Consider the following 20,728-nt stretch of genomic DNA (forward strand, 5'->3'; position numbering starts at 1 on the left):
ATTAAGATTCTGGAGAAAGCAAGGGTATGGTTTGTAGCTGTCACAGAGGACAACAGAGGAACTGAGAACAGAGAAAAGGAGAAGTCGTCTACACTGATTCAAAAACTCTGTTACAGAGCAAAACACCTTGCACCATATTTCATTAGCTTCTTTTCCTTCTTGTGGGAAGAGGGCACAGTCAGTATTTTCACTGCTTTTTAGCACCAAGTTACCTAGAATTATGAAAACTGAATAAGTAGCAGAGAAATGCAGGAGGAAGACTGCAATTTTTTTTTTTTTAAATAGTAAATACAGGATCATGTTAAGGAAGGGCAAAAACCGATTAGATGGGTTTAGTCTAGCTACTGATCAAGTTTGGGCTTGGAAAATATGTGAACTTCAGGGGTTTATCTGCACTACATACTCAGGGTTTCAGAGCTGAAATAAAAAAAAAAACCCACAACAGTGTGAGGCCCAAGCATTTTTCTACTGCATACCACAAAAGGACAATATTAAAGTATCTGTAGTTGCTTGTGAAAATTCATTCTTAACCTTTCTCAACGCATATACTTTAAAAAACAGGCACAACTTTTCAGGAATGCTTACAGCAGCTTTAGCAGTTAAAACTAGGAAGGAACAAAGACAGGAAGGGCAAGGGGTCACATTTCATCAGAATTTGACTAAGCTCCAGCTTTATGTGGGTTGTGCCTGCTGTTTGAACAGTATGGAAAAAAAACAATGACAAAAAATTCACCATCTTTCAATTTGAAAACACTCCTTGGAACATAACTCTTGCGTACTTCCCTGGGATGGCTCTACTCAAACCAAATCCCAGAGTAGCAGGGGGAAAGGCATGTACCTCTGTAACCAGAGACAGAGGTGATGGCTCTGAAACAGAAATATGCTTCCACTCAAAATAAAAAGAGAGGAAGGAATCCTGGGTTTTTTCAGTCTGAAAGTGATATAAACAAAATAATCCATCCACACTGCTGTAATTAACAAGCAGGATGGTAACTTTTACTTCCAAGTGGGAAGTAAATAAAGATGCGATACAGAAACAACATATTCCAGACACGACATGTCAGTTCAAGCTCACACCAGCTGTGAAAGGAAGCCTACAACTGAATCCAAATCTTCTCTGTGCTATCAGTCAGCCAGTTAGTTTTCTCATTACATTTGCATAAGCACTTTCTTTTAATGAAATTCCTGCACACTGAATGGGAGAATCTTCCTAATTACACATACTATGTTACAAGATTATTTAGTTTACTACTTACTGCTGAAAGCATTTCCTTATTTTCACAATGTTCCAGTAGCAAAAAGAATATTTTAAAGGAGTTTTTACCAAGTATTGCTTCTGAACAAGTATCTCTCACTTTTATCCTCCTCAATACCTGTGAATTTTGATAACGCTTTTGAACCAGGAGCTCATGAAAAGAAGGAAGAAAGCCTACCCCACTTACAGACCACCAGGGAAAGGCAGGAGTGGCTATACACAAGGACAGAGCTCCACCAGCAGCTCTTGCAAAGAAACCTAAAGCTAATTTGTGCTTTATTAAATATTTCCAAATATCCACACTGAAAAGAAAAAAAAACACCACTGTGTACAGACATCACCCAATTCTCCACACACCTACATGATGCAAAAATGCATATTATAAATTATGAACCCTGGCAGAAGGAAAGACTGACCCATTAAGGTCTTTACTACATAGTTAAGATTTCCTGCTTTTTATGGAGTAGACCAACACTGGATTATTGAGCGAAGGATACCCTTACACCTCCCATCTCCCACTTTCACGGTTTTTCAAGTCTATTTTTAGCTTGATTGATATTTTAAAAACAGGATGTACACAAAGCTCAATCTATAGCCTTTGAAAAAAAAAATCTACATCCTGAAAAAAACTGCAGTCTGACATGCGTATTTTCTATCCGTGGTTCACTTAAATTCACTCATACACACGAATCTAAAAACAGGCTGACAAAACATTTATTAATTGAAAAATCTGTTACAGAAGTACTTCAAATATGAGAATTATTTTCTACATTATCCTGTCCACATTTCATGTGTATGCTAGTATTCTGTCTCACTTCATTTATTTTATTACTTGTTTATACAGTATAGATTAACAGGAGTCTCAATGTTTACTTTTTTGCTAGTGTGAAGTTCTCAGCATATCCCTAGTCTTTAGAAAAGTCTGCGTCATGGTTAAGAATAACAATTTTGAAAGACTCTGCACTGTGAGTTATTCTGGAGTAAGTTACTGTCAAAGTAAGCAATATTAAACAAGTTAAGCTTCAGTCCTTTAATCCAATTCAAGCCAGAATTATGCCAGTTTGTATACTGATGTAAGTACATACTTAGACATATACATGAAGTAAAACCTGTAACTCAGATCCTCATGGACTCTGGATGCCTAGGATGATGCTAGACCCTGTATTCTCAGGTAATGAGAGCTGAGGCATATATGAAAAATGATGCAGATCACACACATGTGCATTGCTACACATCACTGTAAACCAACAATATCTGATGGCTGAACTCACAGTACAAAAAATTCTTTCCATTCAAAAAGAAAGTGAACATGATGGAGTTCTGCACTTACTTAAAAACAGCTGGAAAAGTCTGTAGCTCATTATGAAGTATGCAATACCAATACGTAACTATTAAAAAAACACTATGAATTTTGGTTTGAGACTGCTAGAATTTATACGCTGTGCTTTTGACCCACTGCTGCTAAATGATCTTGCAAACATATTCCTCCTTTCCACAAACCTCCCTTAACCCAACACTTCTGGACTTCTGTCAATAATATACACATACGCTATCAATGTGATATTTTAGCTTTCACAGTTCCAGTATTATTCCTTCACTGTAACTGCAAAAAGAATATGCGCTGTGGAGTCTGAAGGTGCTTATATCTACCCTTCATGATGACTTTTTGAAGCTGTTGGTTTGAAGGGGACTAATTACCTTTATTTGTCTCAGAAACTATGCTGAGGAAATAAATGCACTTTTCAATATTAAATTAATCACCTTGTAGCAACTGCATAATGTTTAAGATGAAGAATCAGTCTCTGTATATATGACATAAACTATGCACTAAGGAACTGAGATATTGTCCACCTGTGGTAAAATCTGTAGCATCACTTATGCTTTACTCTTGAGTACTGATGCACAGCAGAGCATATGATACCCAGTGCAAGTGGAATTGTTTAACTAATCAAACACACACATTGGTATTTAGCATAAGGTTTTCCACAGACTTCAGAGAAGCATATTATTTAAGCTTTCATCCTTCACTCAAAATAAAGTGATTTAGATTTGTTTTCTGCTATTTCTGAATCAGCCCAGGAAATAATACCCTTATGTTTTCCAGAGAGTCAACTTGCCTTCATTTGGTATTCATTTGATATTTGTGAAACACTATTATAATGAAATTACAATAGTTTTCCACATTCAATCCTACATCAAAGAGGAGTACCAGACAACAAAGTATTTGTCTCGGTATTCGGCAGGCAGAAATATTTGCTAACTGCATTTTGAAGGGAAGTCCCTTTATGGCTATTTTCTCTCTTTTCCACATAGGTACAACTGCTCAGGTCTCACAGTCACTGCCACAGCCACCCCGAAAGCCATCCGTCCCGTGCAGCACTCCGAGGGTACCAAAATTCGGGGTAACTCTGAGACCCCCACGAGCTGGAGTGCCACAACACAATAACGCAGTAACACTGCACCCTCTTCTGGCCAGTAACACCCCTTCTGCCTCCTGGGGCTGGAACCGGGGGGACCTTCCCAAACGGAGAGCAGAGGCACACACCCCAGTTAGCAGCACTAGAAGCAGAAGTGGCCATCGTCCCGGTCTTCGCTGGCCCTCCATTTCCAAAGGAAAACACACTGCCTGTGAACCGCCTGCAGTGCAAGCACAAATTTACGCCGAGTTGAATTTCTAAGCTCAAATTCTGTGCAGTGGCAGAGCAGAAAGGCGAAGTCCGAGTATCTCAGCAGCCCTCAACGCACGCCTCCTCCAGCAACTCGAGACTCGGATGAGTTGCTGCTGCCTCACCTTCCTCTGTGCCAGCACAGCCCTCGTGCCACGAGCACAGTACGTGGGGTGCTAGAACAAGACCTGAAGCAACTGGATTTTTATTACAGTTTCACTCGAATCCTGTAACACCTCTGGGATGCCACCAAGCAAAGACACAAATACACCCGCTGGAAATACTGCCAGGCAGGCGGCTGTGCTGCAGTCAGCAGGTGGCACCAAGGACTCACCCGCAGCACCTAGCCCAGAACCTCCGAAATTTTTCAAACTCCACTTTATGAAACCTCAAATCTGTATCAACCAGTGAAACAGGTTTACAGTGGCTGTTGAGGAATCACAAGCTACTATATACCACCTTTTAAAGAACAGAATCAGCCTGGAAATATTTCAAGCAAATAACTAAACATAGCAAGTAAGAGATAAAGGCGCGCTTACTTCCAGAATTCTTTCCTTTTCAGAGGCCTCTTGCCAAAAAGTTCATCAGCTTCTAGCATTTCCCCACACTCCCAATTGGGCTAGAAAATGCTAGAGAGCATCAGCAGCAATAGCCTTTCTCATCTGTCTGCTTCCTATAATCACTCTGAAGAATGCTTTTTCTCCAGCTTCATTTGATTACAGCTAGTTTAGACATCAGTTTGAACAACACAGAAGACCTATTCATACAGAAATTAAAGTCTCTTTACATCCACATCTTGCAAGAAAATTATATAATGAACTTACATCTACTATTCCATTTTTGTGTGCTTTTATACAGGTCACAGTTATAAATCAGTCTTGATCTTGTAATACAGACATGTTAATCTCCTCCACTGTCAACAAGCCTTGAAACATCTGACCACAAAGTCTTTTTTTCAATTTAGTTTATAAAAAAGAGAATCATCCAATTTATAGTTATTTCCAAGAAAAAAAAACACTGGAGGAAACAAAGCTTGTCAGTTATGACCGGAGAATAAGGTGACTATACACAAAATTCTGTCTGACGTAACATTTTGAATAGTTACCACATGTAGTAAGGTGGATTCCAATACCAGAGCCAAGAGATAACAAATGAAGTCATTAGAAGCAGATTCAAAACAAACAAAAGATTAGCCATGCACAGTGTGTCTGTGGAATGTTACACATCCATAGTGTCTTTACTATGGCAAAAGCCTACATGGGTTCAAAAAGCAATCAGCTACAAATGCTTGGAACAAAAATGCATGAAATTTCTTATCTCTAGCTTAGGAATTCCCTAAGCTGCAAATCCCTGGAGATAGGACTGGATCATGGAGAAGCAAGTATCCGTGTACACAGTTACACTCCTCCGTTAGCACTCACAAGGAGCCTAGGGCATGAGTCCGGGTGGGAGGCAGCAGACCCCAGCACTTGGGGAAACTGCAGAGTGCAGGGGAAGAACCAGGAAAACCACCTGTATGACCAAGGTGCTTCTCCTGTTCAGGGGCACTCAAGACTGACATAGTGGCCCAGGGCTTTAGGCTTGGTATCTTAGAGGGACAAGCCACTGAAGCAGATGGACCTTCAGTAACAGCCATACTGGATCGTAAAAGGTAAAATGAGCAACAGAAATGCATGGCACAGATCTAATATGCTTTGAAGTGCTGGAGCAAGGGCAGGGGAACAGACAGGCAAGTGTGTAAGATACGTGTTTTCTGTGTTTATAGCTGCAGCTAATTACCTTTTAAACTCATCATGATAAAATTCAGATTTGCACGTCACCATTTCACTGGCTTGACTGTCATCACGACTCCTGACCCCGCCAAATACATAAAGTTCAGAGGCAACTCCACAGGCCACTGCCCCAAATCTGAGAATCCAAATAAGAAAAAAAAAAAAAAATAAATGCAACATACCAAAACCATTTCACATATCCTTCTGAACTTTCTCCATTTTTTACAATTATTTTTATTTATATACACACATATGTTCAACAAGGTAAGATGAGTCATGAACATGAATTGTAAGCACTTAATTCAGACCATGTAAAAGAACAAAACAGCAAAGTATCTCTGGTCAAAATCTGAAGTTCCAATTGAACTACAATTTCTGGTTTTCATTTTGCATCAGGATAGTATTAATTGTAACATGAGGAGTGTATTTCTACAAAATCCATACTTATTGCTTGGATGCTTATCTTTATTCAGCCACATGTTAACTACAGGCCACCACAATTCAAAAAGACACATTGTGAAATTCGTAAGGCCTCTGACAGCCATCTTCAGGGATCCATCAAAGAAAGGACAACTTCCTCTCATCAGAATGTTAAAGGCGGCTGTACACAGCAATGTAGTTCCCCCCTTCCATTTTCACTCACCTTCTCTCTTTCAGAGGACAGATTGCTGTCCACTGCTGAGTCCTAGGGTCATAACACTCAACAGATTCAAAGAGTTTTCCATAGGAGCCTCCACCCATTGCATAGATTTTCTTCTTCATAGCTGCATAGCAGCCAATCTTGTGGAAAAAAGAAAAAGTACGTCTAAAATTACACACAAATGCACGGTATCGAGAGCTCAAAACTAACTATATACACAAACACATATGTATTTGGGTTGCCTGTACGACCTGTCAAACAATGCCATGCATAAAAGTTCTCAGCCACAGTTTTGTTTTGGTATATAAAGAAAGAAGCTGCTCTCCCTCATTTCATTTTGTGACTGTTTGTTACAGCATCTACTTGAAGCAAAAGGTTGAAAAATATATACATATATATATGTTGGCATTAAGTATTTAACAGTAAGTAATGCAATAACATACGATGTAGTTCTTACCTTTCTAACCATGGTCAAGTCTGGCTGCTTGGTCCAGGTCCGGCTATAAATATCATAGCTTTCCATAGAGATTAGCTCCCTTTCACCATCCTCACCTCCCAGAATATATAGAATTCCATCAATCTCTACCACACCAAAATTATGTCGTGCCTAAGGAATATCAATAAAGACAACATTGTAAAACATAACTGCCATTGTGAATAAATCAATACAATCTTTTTTCAGCATATCTGTCTGCAAAGTGATATTGGTATCATGCCTGTTTTCTGGTTTGATTTTTTTGTAAATGGTGAAGTCCTAAACTCCAGAATAAGATTATTAATTCATTCAACTAAACAAAACGAAGGGTATTCAAAGAAGACAGAGCAACAAAAGCCAAAGAGACTGCACAGAAATCTAAGAACAGAGCTTGGCCGTATTTCGGTTTGCATAGTAGTAGTCTCCATGATGAAGCTGTTGCTTTCAGGTCTCTACAGCAGCAAAACTCAGACCCATTATCTGTGATAAAGGCAGCTCTTCTGTTTTTTATGTAGGAGCACAGCTATCCTCAGTCTCACAGTCAACAGGAAACATAATGTATCGTAAAGTCTTACGCATAGTAAGCAGGAAACTTAAAGCACTGTAACTACAAATGTGGCCAAAACTACAGCCTTTGCCAACCAGAGACTGTAATGAGGAAAATCCTGTGGCAAACAACAATTTCTTAGTAAACAACCTACGCTGATTTAAGAAGATAAAAACACAGGTGTATTAAGGATATATGTTTACAAATAATACTGTTACTTTTCGATGGAATGCAAATATGAAGGAAGCATTAACTCAAACCAAACCTAAATATGTCTGTGCAAGCCAAGTTCTGTATGTTGGCCCGTCCTCTGTCCATCTTTTCTGCACAGTCCGATCCCTTTGTCCATTTAAGAGTTCTCGTTTTAGAAGGCCAGTATATGCAGAACATTAGGTATACTATATGACTGATTCATTATGAAATTCCTGAAACTTTGTAGTTCATCTTTACAGCTAGTTCTTCACTAATTGTTTAGTTTTTCCAGATCCAGCAGTCAGTATCAGACCACAAGTATAACAACAGGATATAAACAGAAGTCAGTCTGTAGCATGATTTTGAATGTGTAAGATGCAAGTGACTGGAGATTCAGAATAAAATTTTGCAGGAGAAATGGAACATTTTGCCAAAGTCAAAACTCAAATCCCAACAGTTAGATAGTGATCTTGCCTCATTCATTGGTGGTAAGGAACTCCATGAATTGGTATCTGGATCATATTTCTCTCCAGAGCTTAGCGTTCCCTTGTTTTCATCCTGACCACCAAGCACAAATAAAAATCCTTCTGTAAAACAAAATGTAACATGATCTTAAAAACAGGACTCACACCTGTACACTGAGCAAGACAATGTGACTGGTGAGCTGTATCCTGGAACTCACTAAGAGCTTCAGACCAGTCACAGGTCAAACTCTGGACTGGAGAAGGTAAAGCACGTACTTATATCTGGACTCAAGTCTACCCCTGCAGATACTCTTCAACATATTCAGTGATGCAGCAACTAGAATTTACTTAAAACACGAAATATTCCTGGAGAGACAGATGTAGCAGATTCCCACAAGATGTTGTAGGAATAGTGATTTAAAGACACTCAGATGACAGGGATTTTCACAGAATCAAGTAATGTTTTGGGCAGACAAAGGGGAAGCATGAAATAACCCCAGTGCAGTCAATCTTAAAGAAAAAATATTATTATAAGCTGTATCTCAATTTTTGAGGCACTGGTAAGTTTTCATAATATTGACTTTACAAATACAAAGTTCCCCTTTACCTGCTGACAATACTCCATGATTGATCCTTGGAATACTCATAGGAGCAAGTTCAATCCAGAGCTGTCTATTGGGATCATAAAGAGGACACATACACCGCATCACTGAGGTTGGTTTCCGTGATCTGAACACAGGGTGGGGAGGGAACAAACAAAAACAGAAAGACAAGACAGAGTTTTACAAGTTCACTGTTAACAACTTGTGTCCAAAGCTTGCTTGTTCATGTTTTAATATATATTCATAAAGCGTGGTATTTCCCTGGTAAGAAGACCCCCAAACCAAACGTGTGTAAATTGAGTTTTGTACAGACTGGAGACATAACAAGCAGATGTACTTCATTCGCACTATAGCTGCCTGTAATAGTTTTTATGAAGGAACTTTGAACAAACTAAAAAGAACTGATACGGAGTATTAGTAATGTCCGAGTAAAGCGATCCACAAACTGATGTGCAAAATATTATTTGAGTAATTACACTTTTATAAAGAGCAAACATCTAAGTGCTAAACTTATTTAAAGAGGACAAAACCCTCCCCTCTACCACAGGGGGTACTCAAGAAAAGAAAGGGATTATTGTGTGGAACAGGAATTTTCACCTGGCATCTCAGATGCACCCGTACTGACTTTTTTTTGGAAACCCAGCTATTATAAACAAAACAGTTAAAGCATGTGTTCATTATTTTTAAGATTTATTATAGATGCTTTTCAGATCATTAGAAAAGTTTCTCCAACGTTCTGTGCTTATTTTTAGTAAAGTCTACGCAGTTTAAAAACAAAACCAGCCAACACTACTGAAGAAACAACATGCCTTACTCTAATGCTAAACATCAGAAAATTGTCAGAAAAGAACTATTTATTGCTGAATCATTCACAAAGGTATTTTTGGTGTGTCTGACCAACTTAAAAACAAACTCAAATGATAGAGTAATAAGCCCATTAGGTGCACATATTCTCTCCACACTGTTTTCAGATGTGCCGTGAATGCGAGACACTTGTATTTTTACCAGCTGTGACAACCTGTGATGCCACTTCATACTTACACTCGTTCTTCTCCACCAACAGTCACTATACACTCCGAGTAACCCCGGGGCTTGAAGGAGGCCAGCATCGCCTCTCCCTGCTGGGGCGGCGTGAGGGGAATATTGTTGCATTCTTTGACGATCTCCCGTACCAGTGGTTCGCTCATCATCTGCTCACGTAAATACGCTGCATCTAAGCCCGAAACCCACACTGCTGACATGACATCCTTCATGTGAACCTACAGAAAGAGATAAGTGCCAGAAAATCCCCCCGAATTTTACAGAACAGCACTAAGGCACTTGTACATACAGATGCTTCTACATTTATCAAAACCTTGAAAGAGTATTTTTGATATTTGGAAGTAATAATAACATTATGTTGTAGATTTTGTTAAGAAAATGCATCAAGCCTTTAAAGTTTCACTACAAATGTGCTACTTGCTTTCTCTCTACAACAACAAGAGCGTATCATCAAATGCCAAAAATGTACATTCTTTCCTTCGTGCCTATTAAATAATAAAGAGAGCAGATGATTTATCATCAATACAACTTTCACCCTTTTACTGCAACACCACTGTCTGCATTTCAGGCAAAATGCAACTAATTCTATAAATGCAAGATTAGCCCCAAAAGAAATGTATCCACTTTAAGCTCCGACCAATTAGAATAAACACACCGATTTGGATCCCAATCAAAATATAAACATTTTGATGTCCTGACCTTTCTTGACTCTGAATCATGAGAAATCCACCTAATCACCGCTTCAAAGACGTATCTTTCATTTCCAACATTGAGCTTTTCCATCGACAGCACTTCTTTCAGTTTTTGAGGAGTCAGTTCCAAGAATTCCTCTGTGCTGCTGACATCTCGAAAGTGAGTTTCCAGATACTCTGAGGCAAGGTAGTGAACATGATGCAAACAATAGTGCAGTGCAAAGTCCCGAATACCAATACAGTTCTCAGCAGCTATGCAACCTTCTAAAAACTCACAGCAGAGAGTTTTTAAGTCTGTAAGCAGCAGGAGATCAGCTGCCTGTACCACATCTTGGATAGTTTCTTCATTTAGCCTGATCTGCAAGAATTAATTTAGAAGTTATAGCTACTATCACTCATTTGTTTCATGACATGTCCACATTCATTACACTCATTCTCAGTGGCTGAAAAATGGAGTATTAATGCCAGTGTAAAAATTACGAGAAATTGATACGACTACTACACGTTTATAAGTTAATACAGGGATGGAAAGGCATTTGCTTGACAGAAGGTGTCAAGCAGAATTTTGCGCCTGAAGGGAACCATGAAATTGCTCATCTAATCTGAGAACCTAGAATGAATTTTGCTGCAATTAATAAATAATTTTTTTAAATGCATGTCCAGAAGAGAATTTCAAGCCACATCTCCCTTTTCTTTTTCTGCTGAAAAGTTAAAACTCGTTCAGCAATCTCCATCTGGTTCCAAATAAACTGGACACACCAATGTTAATTCCTGCTAAGGCTACTGGCACAAAGATCTGAAGGGGCATGCTGTCAGCAACAAGAGGCCAGAGAGGTGGGCATGAGGGCCAGTCAGGGAGGATGCCTGATGTACTGTTATGTTCAGTGATGGAGTCTCAATCTCTATTGCTATCAAGTCCAGTTCTCTTTTACAGCTCTAAAAGACTGTGTGTTTTAGAGCAGGTTACTGAAAGTACCCACAAATTTTAATACAAGCATTGGATATGACTCTAAAAGAGTCCTCCCTCACGGCATGAGAAGAGCAGAGACAACTCCTGCAGAGTCTACTGCCTCTGCTTCACATGCACAGCCCCAGTGTGATATACCACTTTGTGGAAGTTTTACCACAAAGCTTTAAACCTTGATAAGTTTATCTTTCAGGATAGCACTGTTAAAACCCAGGTTATTTTGCCAAATAATTAAATTTCCATCTAGCATTTTTAATACCATACCTGCCCACTGAAGATGTAATCTAGTATCTCTTTCATGATATCAACAGATATCCCTTCAAGTTCAATCTTGTATGTTGAGCCATCATCCTTTGGAGGATTATAATTCAATTTCGTTCTAAGAGAGGAAAAAAAGAGGGAAAAAAAAAAAGCTCACAACCTGGGCATTGCTTGCTCTCAGTTTTCTGAAGAAATAAATGCTAGCTATGGATCACTTTAGCTCTAACAGAGATGTTAAAATCTTACAACAGGATTTGAAATTTGTCTCTCTTGAATTAGCATGAAAAGGATGCATGTATGGTCTCTAATATTGCTCATCACATTTCCAAACTGAACAAATAAGTTAGCCTTGCAAACTACCCATGGCATCAGAGCGCCAAAGTAATTTTTTCCCAGCTCATTCATCAGAAGCATTCAAAAACTTCACTCAGAACTTCAAACAGAACAGCAGCTCTGCTGACAGATGAAACATAAGAATTTGCTTTGATAAAGGTGGAAAAAAAACCCAAACCAAAACAAAATCACTTTACCAAGAAAAAAACAATTACAGTGAGCAGATGTGATCCGAATATACACTGGCAGCACAAATATTTAGATTGCATTACCATTTTGTGTAGTTTATGATGTTATCGGCCTAATGCTATGCCTGGCTGTAACCAAACTGCATGCTCACAGTTGGAGGAAACAGCCCATGTGCTGCTCAGCTGAGCTTTAAATAATCATCTACATCAGTGGACTCTTCACTTATGAGCAATTTCTTTAAAAATACCAGGAACAGTTTGATGTGCCTTTGAATAGAATGGAAGGGGTCTGGGGGGAAAGATTAGGAAATAATAATAATACAGCAGAGAGCTTTGCTTTCCATGATCCATTAGCGTAAACACCTTTTCCAGGAAAGACAACTTTAAGTGTTCAAAAGGGAGCAGTGTCCACCAGCCTAGTGAAAACAGCCACAAGAGCTAATAAAAGATCATTTTGAACATCTTTTTTCCACCCTTTAGGCAATGAAGAATACATTATATAAAGACCAGAAAACTTGTTTCACTACCTCTGTGTACATATAGGTAACTACATCTATATCACAGCACATGAAAATAAAAGCCTTAAAAACATTTTTATATTCATTTGAATATATTGTTAGATAGAATTAGTTTCTTAATGTGAAAAGCTGTGGCTTTGCTAAGCTGAAAGTGTCTAGTCTGTCACAGTCTTCCACTATCCACACTCATACTAAGTAAATACATAAATAGGACTTAGCTAAGGGCAGATTCTGCTTTACTTACTCATAACAGAATAGATTAGTTTCTCATAAAATAAGGTATAATTCGCGTCAAATAAAATCCTAGTCTACAAGGAGCTATATTTAGGTGTGAATAAGGATGGTAATTTTAGCCCTGAAGTTAATCATATTTGTGGTCTTGTTTTCACATTGCTTTTCTACACTGCAAGAAACCCATCGCCAGCGAGCAGAACACCCTGGCAGGTAAGGCTACTCTAATGCATACGTACGACTATACGAGGTCTGAAGCTAAGCTGCTTCACTCCGTGTTTGTACAGCACCTAGCGCAAGTTCTAATACAAATAGTAACAACAACAATATAATACGGATTAGGAAATTGTTTATTTCCTAACACTTGGAAAGAGATTAGAAAAATTAAGCCTGTTCTCTAAACAGAAGTCTATGTGACTATCAGTAAAGCACATGCTGCAATAGCAGACATTGATTTGCAACGCGTCAGCTGAAAACTTCTAAACTGAATATACATCTCAAGCAATACCATACAACATGTATCTCAAATCATGCCACCCTAGCCCATATGGAATGTGCATTTTTCATGCCTACAAGCTCCAAACAAATGAAAGAGCATATACACACATAGAAACAGGCATTTTCAACTCTAACACAGTGCCAAGGCTTCTTTACACACATTTTCAAATCTATCCAAACTACCGCAATTTTAATTACGCCGACTATGCTCAAGTTTTGGGTTTCTTGGTTTGTAATGAAAGCTGCATCTTGTTTCCTGGGATGAAATGGTGTTTTCTTTTCATTTAACATAAAATGTACCAAGGTTTGTGGCATCTGGCTTCCAGCACCAGAAAAGAGAGGCAGACAGAGTGTATCTGGATCTCATACCTATCAGGTACCTACGAGTAGCTGGTACGGTCAAATACACAGCAGGATCTAGACAGAACCTGGGTAGTCCAACACATTGTGGGGCTTAAAACAGATGCAAGGCATATAATAAACATGTTGCATGACACCACTAATGGGGAGATTAGGGGAAGGACTAGTGCTATTTATCACTAACTTTCATCTTAGCATCACCTGTACACACCCAGGCTAAATCACCTCATTGCAAGGACTTTACACTGACGCCTCCTGGTAACAAGAAATTGTTGTTCAGAGTTTTGGGGTCTTATCAGGCTAGATGTTCTAATTACTGTGTACTTTTTCAGGCATCAACAGCTGTTAACCTGAAAAGAAACAAACCAGCCACTGATGCAAGCCAAAAACACAAACTCAAAGCAGAAAAATAACCTTGAGAACAAATCAATTCATTTCAAAGTTATAGATACTTGTATGTAGGCAAACATTCACCTTATGCAAATGCATCCCAGTTCAGACTAAGCTTTGTTCCTAGCATCTGTCCTGAGAAGCTGTAGTTATCCATCTGTCACACAACTTTGATTTGTTCGTTAATAAACTACTAGGTTATTTATTTTGGTACAAAGATTTCCGAGCTATGACACGAGAACCATTCCCAAACGGCAGCTGGAGGTACTTGTGTATCACGTCAAGCAGGACAGCTACTGGCTGTTGGGAAGGGGGGAGGAAAAAAAATTATGCAAGGACATAGTATAACCAGGTTTGGAGCTGGAAAAGTTTAAGATAGAAAACTGTGAGTCTAATGTGGAAAGCAAGCTGAAGGAGGAGAAAAAAGTAGGAGGTATGTAAGTGGAAGGCAAGGAGCCATGCCTCCTCTTGCATCACCCAGCATCAGCTCTTACCCGCGCCCACACCTCGCTAGCAAACTGAGGTCTGGGCATCCCTGTCATCATAACATATGCAACAGACAGAATGAGAAAATTTCAAAACATGTTTGTTCCCAGTTCAGAAAGACAGAGCGGACAGCACGCAGTGAAACATTTAACCCTGGTCCTCTACCAAATTTCACTTTAGAGAAAAAAAGACGTTTCTAGCTATGCTTAAGCAGAGGTTTTCCAATCTGTCAGATTCCCAGGAAGGAGGATGCTTTCCACCATGCTCTTCCCCATGGCAATTTATTCAGCCCACGATTTGTGTGGCTGAAAGCTGGAAGTGGCAATCAGCAACCCAAGGTGCAGAGATGTGCCCAGCTGCAGCATGGCTGCTTCTAACACATGCATGTGAGAACTTCCTACTCCGGACAACATTTCTAATTACTTTAAAAGCACCCTAAGCTGCCAAACCACAGCAGAAAAGGCTGCCTCAGTCTTCCTTAATTCAGATGAAAGGCCAGAACATCAAGATGTAGAAGGAAATAAAACCCCCACAGCCAACCAGAAAACCCATTAGCTGGGAGCGGAGCACAGCTGAGACACATACAGAGCTGGGGGAAACAAAACAAGGCAACTTCTTCGTCCTGTTTTCTTAACTAATTTAATTTTGAGCAGCTTGACTCCACACGTTTTAAAACAATGTTTTGCATTTTTTAATTAAGATGATCATCACTGTAAGTTGAAATTGCTTCCAGTAACATAAATAGTGTTCCACAAATGTGTAACATCCACCCCAACCTCTCGTACCTCATCAAGAAAATTGCTTGGCGCATACTACACCTTGAGATAGTGGCATAAGAACAACTGGGTTTATGTTGTGTTTAGATGCCGTGTGTCTGTGTGACAAATTTAGAATCTGCTCTTCCACATCACTTAAGGAATATAAATCCTAGTGAGTCATCTCAAATGACACTACAGAAGGCAGAATGAGGAAAAAAATTTCCATACCTCTTCTGTATAGGTAAGCAACAATATAAGCAAGGTATATTGTTAAAATGAAAATAAGGGCTTAAGAACAAACGTTGATATTGCTAGGAGTCACAATTCACATCTAATGGCATAAACCAGATTCAAATAATTAAAAAAAAACAAAACAAAAAAAACCCCAAACCAACAGATAAATTTGAGACTGTCCATAGTTCTTGTTAAAATCAAGATGGGTCTTCCAACTTACCTCTCATTTTAAAAGAGCGAAACAAAGAAAAACACATAGTCATACTTCCAACGTTACAGCCAAGTCCCTGTGAGAGCACCGTTGTGGAACAGTTAAGATGCATGAGAAGCACATTGAGAAAGGGTCCATGTGTCTGAAAACTTGGTTTTCCTACCTTTTACAGTTGACAGTTTACAGGAGGGGGAACAGTAATTTTGAAATCCCAACCAAACAAAACAACAAACAAAATGAAAACCAAAACAAAGAATTCAGCCGTCACCAGTATCACTTGCTTTCCTGAGTCAGACATAATTCTGTGGGAATATTTTTATCTTTAAAAACCTTTGCCTTATTTATAAACTGTTATGAAAAGATAACTGATGTGTTTCTACAATAGTGACATAAATTATAAGGAGAACAGCAGCATAACTCTTGGAATGCTTTAATCCTTAGACTGCTGGTATATTGGCACCTAAACAGGTAAAGAAAACATCTGTCTGCCAAGAACGCACCTTTGTAAATGAGAATGCTCTAGACCACATTCACCTCAAGCAGGTTTACGATATTTACAGTGAACAACAGTCGAAAAATCTGGGAAACAGAAGACAGATGCTTTGGTTTTGACGCTTTGCAACACAAAACTTTTACCTGCTCTCACGTCATCACACTGCAAACAACGCAGTTTGCTGACCTACTTACACAGCCACAGCAGGCTGTCAGGAACCAAACTGCAGGAGACGAGGGAAACACTTGTCTTTTTGAAAGGAGGTGTCTTTCCAAATTAATGACTTTGCTCCAGATTAACCATAAGGGCTAGCCTACACAAGCTTTGCCAATATTGCCACACTAGCAAACCTTAGTATTAGAGTAGCAAAGCCATCTTTCCAAACCAGAGAGTAATAAAATTGGGGTTTGATGATATATCCTTTACCTGCACCAGTGTTTTGGCCTTCTCCAGAGAGCATTAGCATTTTAAAATGAAGTTACACCTCCAACAAACGTTTCCAGCAAAGACATGCACCAAACCTAAAACACGCTCACAAGGATGACTCAGTCCCAAAAACGACAAGCAAGTACTTTGAGATTTTGCACCAGTAAGGAGAAAACTTGAAAATTCTGCTTTTGATGCAAAAGCATAAGGTCAATTTAGTCTTCTCCTGATCTGGGCTTCCTTATGTAGGTTTGAGTCTTTCAAATACAAGCTTTCCATGTTAAATCTAATTAAGTCCTACTTAGGACTGACCATTTTAATGGTGAAGTTTTTTCATTTGTCTGCCTTCATCCCTGCAACATTTTCTCCCATGAAGACTGGTCTTTCTGCATGCAAAAAACCTTAATAGTCACATTATTAAACCGGTCAGACACAAAAACATGATGCAGCAGTTCACTCCACCCACTGCCATCCTCCAAAAGGATATTTTACAACCAAATCAGAAGGTTTTCTTTGAGGTCGCACCCTGGCCTTTAGCACCACACATAAAAGACAGTCATCACCACACCCTGCAAAGGGTGCCAGCTCTCAGAGGATTTTGGCTATGCCTCTCGTACGTCTCTCTTCTTACGATTATCTGTAACTGCAACTTCAGGTCTCAAGGCAAAGTAGTCCACCTAACAGCTCAGCACAAAAACCTGCAGAAGTTGCTTTCCTTGGTTTAAGAGAAACAACAACTAGGAATAACTTAATTTTTTCATCTGTTGGAAAGTTCAAGTCAGGCAAAAATGTAAGGCTTTCTGCCCCCCCCCATAAGAAAGAGAACAAAGCAATTCCTTCAGCAGCAGCGCAGGGGACACGTACAAGGCTCAAAGGCTTCGCTCAATGAAGAGCTTGTTTACTCTGAAAATCTGAAGTTACTGACTACACTGAGCTCATCCAGAGCTAGATCGTAATCTAAATTGGAAATCTACCCTTAACCAGCATGTCTTGCCTAAACATGCGAGTTAGCCCTAAGTAGACGGAACACACACTTGATGAACACAGTCCCCAAGAATGGACCCTTGGAGCTTCTCAGCAGCAGTAAGTACCTGCCATTTCATTTTACTTTGGAGGGTTTTTTAGCCAACTTCAAAACCAACCAACCATACCAGCTGAGCTTACAAACAAGTCAAACACAAGCAATGCAGATGAGCTGGCTGCTGGGCACCAATGGTTCGTGCCATGCACCTTGTAGGCAGCATGAAGCAGAGCTCAGCCTGATCTATGAAGGTAGTCAAGTAGAGCTGGTTCAGCAGCCGGCTGTTCAGCTCTTCCCACATGAAGCACAGATCTATTTAGTACCTTCCTGTATTAGAAATACCTGCCATTGGATTTAGAAAGGTGCTTTGGACTTTTTTTCTTTCTTTGTCTTTAAAAGCTGGGAAAAAAATACCTAATCCCTGTTCCTCTATGGGCAGCAGGCTAGCTGGCATGGAACACTCATCCAAGCATCTCCTTAAGTAACTAAATCTGTATCATACTTATGCCATTTTTGTGCTACACATGACACTCAAGTTCACTCACTAAATAGACAATTCATGAGATTTCCAGCCCACATCCGTTGAAAATTTAGCCTTCTGCTAAACAGCAGTGTTACACCTATTAGGTAGATTTCTGGAACTAGGACTTCCTTGGAAAAGCAAAGGAAGACATTTCTGGAATACAGTTTTAAACCAAGAAATGAACTGTATCTTACTTGAAAATACATCTTCTTTCAAATTAAATCTGCTCTTAAACTTGTTAAAAATGCTTTTTTAGAAGGAACAAGTACAGTACCATACCATGCTGTTAAACTTACCATTAAATACATTTAAGAAATGCAATGCTGTGTAGCCTGTCTCTAATAATCCAAACATTCCTGTGACTTACTAAAATCATTATTTGGAAAACACCAACGAACCTCCTGAGAAAACTTGGTTTAATCAGGTTTTTCTACCTCACTTATCGTGATAGCACATGGGAGAAATAAGCATCGGAGTCAGAAAAGATTTTGATAATTGCTGGTAAGTATGAAGTCAAATGGACAGGATTACAAGCGCACCAGTAGTATCGTGGGACTGCTGGAAGATGTGGCAAGCGTTGTGTTTCTTTGGGAATCCAACCGAGAGAGGCACCAGAACTCCGGACATGCCAGGAGCTGGAAAATGGAGATCTGCAAGACTATCACAGAAAGCGATGGCACAGCCAAGAGGAAAAAGGAACCAGGAGCGTGGATTTCACCAGCACAAGAAGGAAGAGCCAAGAGTCTGCAATTCAGAGTACTAACCATGTCCATAAACAATAACAACAGCTGTACTAGGCAGCTTAAAGTCTTTCAGGAGATGTAAACCAACAACCAACATGCCTGAGGACATAAAGCAGCCACTAACCACATGGTATTAAGAACGTATTTCCTCGATAGGCAACAAGCAATTTCGGAACTGTCCATACCAGTGATTTTTTTTTGTTTTCTTGGAAATATTAAACAGCAGCATAGATACAATACAGGAGACAAATATGAGACTGGAGACTCCCCTATGTATAGGTAACGCTACACTGGTACTCAGTACCAGGACAGAGAGAAAGCTTTGTACAATATATGAAATAAGAAGTCTGAACAGCCAGTGAAGAAACAAATTCTTTAAAACCATTAGTTACTTTTCGTATTTGTCGGTCCACACGAGGAAGAAGTTCCTTTAGTAACTGCAGCTGAGACCAATGCAAACAAAACAGGTTCAAAGAAAAAAAAAAACCAAAAACCAAGACACAAATCAAGAAGTCCAGACTCATCAACACCAGATCTTTCCCCAGACACATGAGCACCTTCAGAGCAGCCCCGTTCCAGCCACAAAATACATTTTAAAGCATGGAAGAAAAATTATTAATAAAACAGGTTCTTTCAATAAAAAGTTTTGCCAAACAAGGCAATTAATACAGGTGTAAAGGCAACCTACAGAGTATAAATTACCCAGACATCCCAAGCAGCTCCATCCTGCCACACCTCCTTCCACCCCAACTCGCCTCTTACATCAGGCACCCAGATGAACCACACGTCTTCAGATACAAAGAAAGGAGAAGAAATTTCATCTCAAGCTCTCCTGCGTAAACAAGATGCTCTGATTTCCAGTTCTCCCTTTGCCTGACGTGTAGGAGCAGCCCAACTGTACTTTCTTACTATTTTGAGCTGGATAAGAGCCTTATTGCTTCCTCGCTTCAGGCCATCTTCAGGGGCTTGTTGGAGCAGGAATACAATTAACAACTCCCCACTCAAGCCTGGTATAGTGATTTTTAAATCCCTTTTTAAACCATAAGCTTTCAACATACCTTTATCATTGTTGCCCCTCAACTACTTATCCTAACATAACATGCCTTCAGGCACTTCTGAGTTATGCCAGGTAGAGAGTTTCTGGACAAGGCAACTATTTTGATTTATCGCTTCTCAAAGTTACAGAGACTTTACAACTCAGTTATCACTAAAACATCACAGGTGACATTTTAGTTTCATTTTTTTAAAAAACAAAACCAAAACAAAACCTTAGCCAATTTAAAAAACAGCCTTAAAAGTCTGGAAGCAAATTCTGGCCTGATTTGTTCCTGACTTCCTACTGCCAGGGCATCCTGTAAAGTTCCCAGGAGACTGCCAGAAACAAACTTCTCGTAAGAAACCTCGAAGACGACGCGGCTTCAGAGCCCTCCTTGATAGAGCTGTTACCACAACGCTGCCCTGCACGCCCAGTGAAGAGGGAACAAGCCCTGGCACAAGCACAGCGTGATTTGGCTAAACCAGAACTTGAGAGCACAGAGTCCTGACAACCAAGTACCTCCCAGCTTCAGCAATGGCTTGTATTCATGACTTCAGTACTAGTCCCAAACAGAAAAAAGTTTTAAAACACTATAAAAGGTCTCTATAAATGTCAGTAAAAAACAAACAGCTATCAGGAAATAAGCAGCAGAAGCTACTGGCACACGTTGGCTTCCACCTCGCCTTCTCTACAGTATTTATTGTT

At 39.5% G+C, this 20,728-nt stretch overlaps 1 protein-coding gene across 3 annotated transcripts in view; it reads right to left on the reverse strand.

The window, feature by feature from the left end:
* The window catches only part of GAN (gigaxonin), a 30,086-nt gene that overhangs the window by 4,371 nt on the left and 4,987 nt on the right, over window positions 1–20,728 (reverse strand). For 2 of the 3 annotated variants that reach the window (XR_008236686.1, XM_052797276.1), the window contains exons 2-9: window positions 11,578–11,692; window positions 10,354–10,704; window positions 9,655–9,872; window positions 8,619–8,740; window positions 8,022–8,134; window positions 6,791–6,940; window positions 6,337–6,473; window positions 5,701–5,829 (exon numbers count right to left, since the gene is read on the reverse strand). Coding sequence is in view for 2 of the 3 variants with exons in the window: in XM_052797276.1 (XP_052653236.1) it covers window positions 5,701–5,829; window positions 6,337–6,473; window positions 6,791–6,940; window positions 8,022–8,134; window positions 8,619–8,740; window positions 9,655–9,872; window positions 10,354–10,704; window positions 11,578–11,692 (1,335 nt within the window). In the remaining variant the exon portion in view is untranslated. Of the gene's footprint in view, window positions 1–5,700; window positions 5,830–6,336; window positions 6,474–6,790; window positions 6,941–8,021; window positions 8,135–8,618; window positions 8,741–9,654; window positions 9,873–10,353; window positions 10,705–11,577; window positions 11,693–14,176; window positions 14,234–20,728 lie in introns of those variants that run through there. The other variant, XM_052797277.1, reaches the window with a different exon arrangement.

Source organism: Harpia harpyja, chromosome 9 (assembly GCF_026419915.1).
Source record: "Harpia harpyja isolate bHarHar1 chromosome 9, bHarHar1 primary haplotype, whole genome shotgun sequence".
Lineage (NCBI taxonomy): Eukaryota > Metazoa > Chordata > Aves > Accipitriformes > Accipitridae > Harpia > Harpia harpyja.